The sequence below is a fragment of the Nannospalax galili genome, unplaced genomic scaffold, assembly GCF_000622305.1.
Source record: "Nannospalax galili isolate Female #2095 unplaced genomic scaffold, S.galili_v1.0 scaffold283, whole genome shotgun sequence".
Classification (NCBI taxonomy): Eukaryota; Metazoa; Chordata; class Mammalia; order Rodentia; family Spalacidae; genus Nannospalax; species Nannospalax galili.
Genome location: NW_008350535.1, coordinates 2,074,290 through 2,083,575, shown reverse-complemented (window position 1 = coordinate 2,083,575; position 9,286 = coordinate 2,074,290). Strand labels below are relative to the sequence as shown.

The 9,286-nt window shown below is 41.3% G+C and overlaps 1 protein-coding gene across 1 annotated transcript in view; it reads right to left on the bottom strand.

The window, feature by feature from the left end:
* Naf1 (nuclear assembly factor 1 ribonucleoprotein) overlaps window positions 1-7,316 on the bottom strand; it is a 37,111-nt gene extending 29,795 nt beyond the window's left edge. Inside the window, exons 1-2 of the mRNA XM_017801867.2 lie at window positions 6,666-7,316; window positions 2,681-2,855 (exon numbers count right to left, since the gene is read on the bottom strand). Of these exons, the coding sequence (XP_017657356.1) occupies window positions 2,681-2,855; window positions 6,666-6,973 (483 nt within the window). The 5' untranslated portion in view covers window positions 6,974-7,316. The remainder of the gene's footprint in view (window positions 1-2,680; window positions 2,856-6,665) is intronic.
* Between the last annotated feature and the right edge of the window lie 1,970 nt (window positions 7,317-9,286).

The window sequence follows — 9,286 nt, the reverse complement described above, 5'->3', positions numbered from 1 at the left end:
AAAAAAAAAAAAAAAAAAAAGTTGTATTTACAGACACAGAAATCAGGAAAGCTAAAACAAAAAAGCTCGATCTAGAGGTGCAGAGAGGAAGCCAGTTCCTAAAGACAGAATGACCTGATACTCAATGGACTATGAGATATGAGAACATCCAAGGGGCACATGAAAGAACCGGTATGACCCAACAGCTGCCTTAGTTCCCGTGGCTTTCAAAACCAACTTTAAAATCCCTCTGTTGTCTCGAGTTAATCTAAGTATGTGCTCCTCACAATACTGAGTCCTAAGTCAGGCATCATAATTACTTTCAAATATTTACCTCCAAAGAATAACACTGATATTCCAACTGCTCAGCATCCCTTCTGGAAAGAATGAAAGCCTGCCTTTCTTGTGTCAGAAAACCCACCCATGTGCTTTATACAGCACAGTGAGACACAAGCCCCACCCTACTCAAAATACACATTCACAATCCCTTCCTGTCACTGGCTTTTGGGCACTCCCTCTATCTCTCTCACAGGAGCCCTGTGCTTTTCAAGCTTTCACTTTCTCCCCACACCCTTACCTCCTACATACTTGCCTATGCAAATAGGAATGACTAGGAGACGCATGCCCAAGCAAAGAGAACACTCATTTCACTAGCTTCAACCTGTTCTCAACTTTTTCTTTACACTCCTAAATTAAATCTGTCTCTATACTGTTTACTGTCTCTTTCCACTAAGTATTATGAAGGTAGGACCAGGATTGCTTTTGTTTAAAGCATCTGGCATATGGCAGGTTTGCCACAATCATTTCTTAAACAAAAACACAAATGGAGGAAAGATACCTACTTATACATTCATTCTAAAATCACTATTGCTTTTGACTTTAAATCTACTCTCAGAGTACCAGGGAAAATGCAAAGACCTGCTATGAACTTGGTCTTCAAGGAATGTGGTCCCTAGCCAGTGTGGCCCTGTGAAAGTCTAGTGAAAGTATGAGTATTTTTAAAAGGCAAGAGTTTGCATTAAATTTCAAGGGATTCCCAAGGTAAGAAATTCAAAACTAATAAGATTAATAAAACTCTATAAATATACTATTTATTGGCTCTTATACTGAGAACTTTTGAAAGATGATCATCAAGATACAGGTAAAAGACACCAAACAATCCTCCCAATACATTCAGAAAACAATTCTAGATTGGGAGCTTTTACTTGCATCAGACCATCATGAGCTATTAACATGTATGCAGCATGAAAACATAAACCACAGCACACAAGCCCAAGATCCTCAATGCATCAAGCACAACTGAGACAACATTTCTGACTGAGCAGAAAAAATATTGGTAGAATTCAGTCAACTATGTCTCTAACTTTTTAATTCTCTCTTTTCCAAATCTATTAAACTAGCTCATTTAGTCTTTATTAATTATGAGAAGAGACTACTCAACTTTTCAAAATATTTTATTTATTATTTTTATTTTAGGTATATGTGTGTATTGCCTGCATGTATAGAAGTGCTCCCATGTCATGCAATGCCCACAGAGGTCAGAAGAGGGCGTCGGATCCCCCTAGAACTGGAGTTACAAACAGCTGTTAGCTGCCATGTGGATGATGGGCTTCGAACCTGGGTCTTCTGCAAGAACATTCAGTGTTCTTAACTGGTGAGCCATCTCTCCAGCCCCTGGAGACTACTCAACTTTTAAAAAGCTTTAATAACTAAAATCCATAGACTGCAAGAAAAGCATGTAGTGACTTAGCTGAGTCTGAAGTTCTCAGACTTTTCTCTTGAGTCACAAGCTTCAACCAAACTTGCCATCATTCTGCTAGGACAGTTTACACAGCTTAAGAGAAAATGCCTCACAAGCATTAACTTTGCCAACAAACCCAATATGCACTATTCCATATAGACAAGCGTTCTCTAGCTGAAAGCTTTCAAAAAAAAAAAAAAAAAATTAAGGTTTCAAGTGACTAGGAATCCTAAAATGCTTAAAACTCATTAAACCAAATGAATTTTGGATTCTACTTCTTTAAAAGCAATCAACTGGGGCTGGAGAGATGGCTCAGTAGATAAGAGCACTGGTTGCTCTTGCAGAGGACTGGGGTTCGAGTCCCAGCACCCACATGGCAGCTAACAACTGTCTATAACCCCAGTTTCAGAGGAATCCATCACCCTCTTCTGACCTTCCTGGGCACTGCACAACACTTATATACATGCAGGCAATATACTCATAAAATAAAAATAATAAATAAAGTAATTTAAAAGCAAGCAACTGAAAAGGTTTTGACTGCTACTGAAGAAACTTCAGTACAAAAACAATAGAAAGAAGGCTGTAAAACTACAGAAGGATCATTTCCTGTTTGGAGCAGTGCTGGTATCTGAACCCAGGGCCACAGGATCCATGCATGCCAAACAAGTGCTCTAAAACTGAATGACCTATATCCCCAGCCCAGATAGTCTTCTAAACATTTTTCTGTCACCAAAGTGAGGTTCATACCGTAGCAAAATTATCAGTAATTAAGTTGTTGTCAGGGTTGGAAGCAAACTTAGAAATTATCCAAATCACTATCTTATAAAAGAAAGTCAAAGCATGACAAAAGTATATGCAATAAATTGAGAAAAGGCATAAAGTTTATAGAGTAAAATAGTATCAACGTAACACGTTAGTATATTTAAAACATGAAAATTCAACTTAAATCTAAGTACTTACGTTAAGAAGTAACTCATCTTTTGTTTTAAGAGGAAAATTCTTATTTTCCTTCTCAATTTGTAAATCATCTTCTCCATCTGACAACACAGGAGGAAGTGATACACAAGAGGAAGAGGAAGATGATGAGGAAGATGATGAAGAGGAGGAGGAGCTTGAACTATCTGAATCTGTTTCACTGTAAAGAAAAAATTGAAACCTTGGTCAGATAATGTTATAATGTACTGAAATAAAATTTTTTCAAGTGGAAAAATTTACTTTATCTTGTGTCTATTGCTGGTCTAATTAAAAAACTAACATTTGAAACAGGTTATGTTGTTGGGAAACTAGTCTTTTGTCCATTTTCAAATATCCCCATTTCAAGATCATGAGCTCATGAGGATGGAAGGTCACAAGGAGAAAATAACAGCAGTGAGATGAAGGGCAACTGTGTGGAAGGCCATTTGTGGCACTGGACATACGTCTTTACAGAAATATAAAGCCTGGGCGCTCTTGGTGCCAACAATGTCACATGACATACATCTGTCTGAATACAGTAAGCATGTGACCATCACTGACTAATGATAACTCCAGACAAAGCACGTCTTAGTCACCAAGAAGACTACTTAATTCTCAAGTTTCTTCGCCATTTTCAACTTGGAATTCCTCAAAGTGCTATGCTGACCACTCTACTGTGCAAACTCTTTTGACTCTTGGCCCAACTGGCTCCACTACTTCAGCAGGTTTTGAAGGGTTCTATCCAGTCACTTCCTCCCCTCTATACTCTCTGGATATGACAGTTACTCCAATAATTTCAATCATCTATGAACAGATAAATTCCTCCATCTTCAGCTTTGCATTACTATTCTGCACTCCAACACCTAGCTGCAGACCAATCACAACTGTTTGAACCACCTACACACACCTCATACCTCCAATACATTAAAAACAAGATAATTCATTCTTCTTACTGAATCAGAATCTTCCCCTGAGCTTCTGTGTTTATTTCATTGCTTAATCTACAATTCAGTCATGGTAGGCAAGACCCTGGAATTAGATTAAGGCTACCTCATTTCTAGGTCAGTGCTAGAGTTCAATCTCTTAGTCCTTCCCACTTCACCTTTTTCTACCACTTCAGGACATCATTTCTCATCTTTGCTTCAATAGTGTACATCCAATGCCAAACATGTCCTACATTACTCTTCATCCCATTGCTGTTGTGTTCACCTCTTGCGGCCTCCCATCATCATGAGCTCTTGCTTTAAAACAACCATGTATGACTGGAAAATAGGTGAGAATCATTTTATATAAACCAGTATTTGTGATTTTGGTAGTGTTGTGTCTATAAGGGAATGTCCACTTTCCAAACACGGTGGTGCATGCCTGAAATCCCGACTCTCTCAGAAGCAGATCGTAGAAAGCCAAAGTCACCTTTGACCAAATAAGAACATGTCTCAAAAAAGAATGTTGTGTTGAAATATTTAGGTGTCCTATCTGCAAATGAGTTCAAAATAGTTCAAAAACGTTTAACAGTTTCAAAATATGGATACCTGTTAAATCAGGATGGTCTATTTAGGTACTTCTCTACGTTTTATTAGTATTCAAACATACAGAAAAGGTTTGAAAATTTTTCCAAAAACCTATACTGTGTACAAGATAAAAAGCCATGAACTTTGGCATATTGGTCTTAGAGCTCTCTGAAATGCGGGTCCTATATGCTTCAGATCCTATCTCCTACTACTTCTTACACAGAGACCATATCTAGCACACAAGCTCCTATCATATAAACTTTACAAATTCCGTGGCATTTTTATTATAATGTATTTATGCTATTTTCTTTGCTTGAAATATCCTCAGTCCAGAATAACTCAATTCCTCTTTCAAGGCTTAACTCACACACTACTTTCTCTGACACCTTACCTCTCAGAGTACTTTTCAAACTGCTCCTAGAGGCTGTTGAAAATTCCTTAAAAAAACAACTGTATAGAGGTTATATACCTATTTCCTCCAAATTGAAACATTCCCTCCTAAAGAGAAGACAGAGGCTTATTAAGACTCAGGAAGCTAAGAAACTTACAAAGCTCAAGATTCACAAGGCTCAGAGCTGCAGAGATGGCTCAGTGGTTAAGAGCAATACTGACTGCTCTTACAGAGGACCAGGACTCAATTCCCAGCACCCAACATGGTGGCTAACAACCGTCTGTGATTCCAGTTCCAGGGGATCCAATGCCCTCTTCTGACCTCCACGAGGTTTGCATGACACGGCCACGGTTGGGGGGGGGGGGTTTACACACACACAGGCAATGGCAATAGATTTGTACACATAAAAAATAATAAAATAGCCAGGCATGATAGTGCACACCTGTAGTCCCAGCACTTGGGAGGCAGAGGCAGGCGGATTTCTGTGAGTACAAGGCCCCAACCCGGTCTACATAGTGAGTTCCAGGACAGCTGGGGCTACAGGGAGACCCCATCTCAAAAAGACAATAAATAAATAAAATAGTTTTTAAAAAGATTCACAAGGTTCAAGATTCCAAAGTCTAGGACCCCAGGTTATGACAGTAGTAAACAGCTGCTGGGGAGAGGACTCTGGTGGAGCTGCCTACAAGTTCGCCAGGGATACAGTTTTTGTCATCACTGCTGGGCAGGTTTTTCAATGACACAGATGCCTTTAAGTAACTTATGTTCCTGTAAAGGATCCCAATAACTCACTGGTTCACTAAGCTAGACAGGTGGAACTGTTTCTTTGCCTGTTACTACCTGGAGCCAAAAGATGTTCACTCCTCCCCAGAAAAAGTCATACAACATTTACTTGAATTCACAGGCAAAAAGCTATACCATTTCTCACTTTTTCAAATATTTGGTACCCTCTGCCACAAAGGGTCAGAAGTCATTTCTCGACGCTGAGCTGTTTTACTGCGTCACACCCCATGTTTCCCTCCAAAGCCTGGCTCCAGAGCTCTCTACGACTTCCACCACTTTCCCAGCAACGTAGCTCTGAATTTACACATGATGACTATAATCTAGAAGTGCCAAGAAACCAAGCTTTGTTTACAACTGGCTTAGTCCCCTTCCCCGTGTAGGCATGCCTTCTTCCTCTACTAGAAACCATGCCCACTGCCACTCATAATAATGACTTTCCCACCAAGTTCACATCTCGTTTCTCTATATTGCTCACCTGTTCAGTCCTATTCCCTCGATCACAAACAATTTCCTCAAATATCTGAATGTTCAGTGTATTTTCGTAATATTCTGTATGCTGGATCTTCTTCCACAATGAAAGGACACAGGGGAGAGGGTCTAATAAACATACAGCCCCAATTCAGCTAATTTAATTTCATGGACTCGTGCTCCTTACCAGGATCCTAGGAATTAACATTAACTGGAAAGAACCAACTGTGAGAGGAGCATAGTGTGTGTCTGTGTGTGTTCGCGCGCGCGCGCAATGCCTGCACTTGAGCGAAGCAGGGGTGTGTCTGTAATCCCTGCACTTGAGATGTGGAGGCAGGAGGATCTGGGCATCGGGAGTCCAGTGTCATCCGTATTGGCCAGTTTGAGGCCAGCCTGGTTACATGGCACACTTCTGGGGGTGGGGGAAGGAGTCAAGTTTGAAACAAAATAATCCTTTTCCGGATCTAAATAAATAAATGAATAACCTACACACCGGAGTCAATGGAAAAGTAGCAACTGTGGCCTGCAACAAAACTCAAAAGTTGTAACCATAAAGGTACAAGAAAAACCAAGTTGCTATGGAAATAAATTAGTAACTTCAGATTTTCTGCACTGTAAGGCTTATTTCTACACCGTACAAATGCTACCTTAAGGTGCAACCTTTCCGACTACCAAGTTTAGGAAACAAGTACTGCGCGGAGACAGGGAAGGTGGGGATAGCGAGGTCGGGGCTCGGCGAGCACGCGTGCGCACTGAGGCAAGGCCCAGACGCATCCTCCGAACGCAGAACCCAGATCCCCCCTCCGGTCCTGCAGCTCCGGGGCCGCAGACACTCCACCTGTCTGAATCCGAGTCCGAGTCTGAGGAGTCCGAGGCCTGCGGGGCCTGCGGGGCCTGCGGGGCCTGCGGCGGCTGCGCGGTACCCGGGCCGGTGACGCAGTCCTCTCTCGGCGGCCGCTCGGGGCTCCCACCTGCGTGCGTGCTCGGGCCTGGCTGCGGCGGGGCCTCCACGGCCGGCTCGATGTCCCGGCCCTCCTCAGGCGGCTGCGGTGCCGGCGCGGACGCGGCGGGCCCAGGGCCGACCCCGAGGCCGGTGCCGCTGAACTTGAGCGTCTGCAACTGGGCAGCGGCCTCCCCCACCTCCATGGCGGCGCCTCTTCGGCCCCGCGCTCCGACGCCCGCGACTCGTGGCACTCCGCCGAAGACGAGCCACTCTCCGCGCCGACGACAGCCAAAACTCCCGCGTTTCTCAGGTAACTCCACGCGGAGGGACCTGGAGACACGCCTCCGGCGTCACTCACGGCACTTCCGGGAGGACGTGTGACGCCACGTGGCGCGACGGCTCCTAGCGGGAGCTTCGAGAACTTGGCTTCCGCGAGGTCCTAAGTCCGCCGTTTCTCTGCCTCAAGTTTCCTGCTGTTGGGGATCTGGCTATTCTGCTCTAGGCTTGGGTTGAAGCTGTGTTTAAGGGACAGGGGGAAATGCGTATAGAGTGCTGCTTTCTGTACATGCGAATCTCGAAACAGGAACTCTTGGAAAAATACTCCTAATGGTAAATGAAAGCACATTTCCATTTCCATCGGGAAAAATAACATAACTATTCCATTTTTCTTTCTCCAGTGTACTCAAAGACGACGCATTGGTGAAAGAACTTTGCTATTGATATTACAGCACTGTCTGTATCTTACTTGACTTTGCTTCATAGAAAAGATGGGATAACCCTAAAAAGTAACTTAATGTGGGTAGCTTTTAGTCTGATTGTGAAAAGATCAAGTGCAAAGTTCTTAGGATTGAAGAAGAGATCAAAACTTTCTATCTGCCTGGATCTTCAATGTGAAGCCTTCTGGCTTCAGGTGATAATGTTACAATTTAGTAGGTATACTTATGTATGAAGGACTATGCTCAAGATTTTACAAATTATTTACTGATAATTTATTGTGGAGCATCAGTGGAATACCCTAAAAGAAATTCAAGAAGATATAATACAGGTATCCCTCAGTTCAAAAAGGATTAGGTCCCAGAACCCTACAGACATAAAATTTGAGGATGTTGGAATCTCTTAGATGAAATGGCATAGTATTTGCATATGTGTACCTTTCTATACTTTGAAGTTGTCTCCAAATTGGGCCTAATATCTTAGAAACAGTAAATCTGTATAGTTACTGTACTGTTATGTTTATTAAATAATTTAAAAAGTAGGCGGTGTTCAGGATAGGCAAAATGTTCTATTTCAGTTGGTGTTTGAATCATAGCAACCAACAGCACATCAACTTAGTGTTTACCATTCAGTAGAAGTTTAAAAGCACAGGTAAATCCTTAGCAGATAATTTGAAATAAATTTGAAAAATGACAGAATATTCAAGAGTAATGGTAATGGAAGTTAAGGTTGGTGGGACATGTCATGGAAGTCTTTCAAGTGAGACAGGAATTTAAGATGTTAAGTACCAAATTAATGATTTAGCAGAGCTCATTGTTCTCAACTAGATATATATGTAGTCCAATCTCAATTCTATTTTCTCACTGGTGTAACTGACCTTGAAGGATATAACTTAACTAAATCTCAGTTTTCTAATCTATACAAGGATAAAATAATATCATTTAGTTCATGGAATATTAAATAAGGACGTTTCGGTACACACACCATGAAAATGGAACAAACCATGAATTTATTAATGAAATGTCTTAGTGACAGTGAATGGTATTGCAGAGGTAAACAGTATGAATTTTAAGAGAGAAGAAATTTTAGTCAGAAGACACTCCAGGCTGTAAATGTCGATTACACTTTTTTAGGAATTAGACAATGAAAGTCTGAACCAAATTTTAAGTCAATAAGATGGAGTAATGACAATTCCAAACATCCAGAGAAAATCCAGTTACTCTAAAATTTGTGACCTAGGAAATAACAAAAATGTTGATGTTACCTATTAAAATGGAAAAGTTGGAAAGGGGCTAATGAGTATGTGAATTTGACTTTGAGGAAAAACAGAACAGTCAATTGAAAATGCCTAAAGGAATTTAAACATAACAGACTGGCATTCAATAGAAAGGTTAGAACCGGAAGCATAGCTTCGAGGGTAATTCAAGAACTCATTTGTTCATTCAGCATTCATTTGTTTAGCATTACTGTGAGCTACACACTGTTCTAGCAACTGTGCCCATACAAGAAGATAAATAATCCTTCACTGAAGGACTTGACAGTTTGAAAAAGACAAGTTAGAAAGGAGATGTTTACTGTAGCAGAGAAATATACCACAGAAGCCTGCACTTTGGTAGAGAAAGATGCAAATGGGGAAAAATGAAAAGAGATGATCCTGGGAAAGGGAAGGAAATGAAGTGTGTGGTCAGGGAAAACAGGAGTGTAAGATCATGATAATCATAAACCCAGTGCCAGTATCTTGCAAGAGCCATTCCACAGGCCACTGAGTAGAGATTTCTGGAATACAGGATCTCCACAAAGGC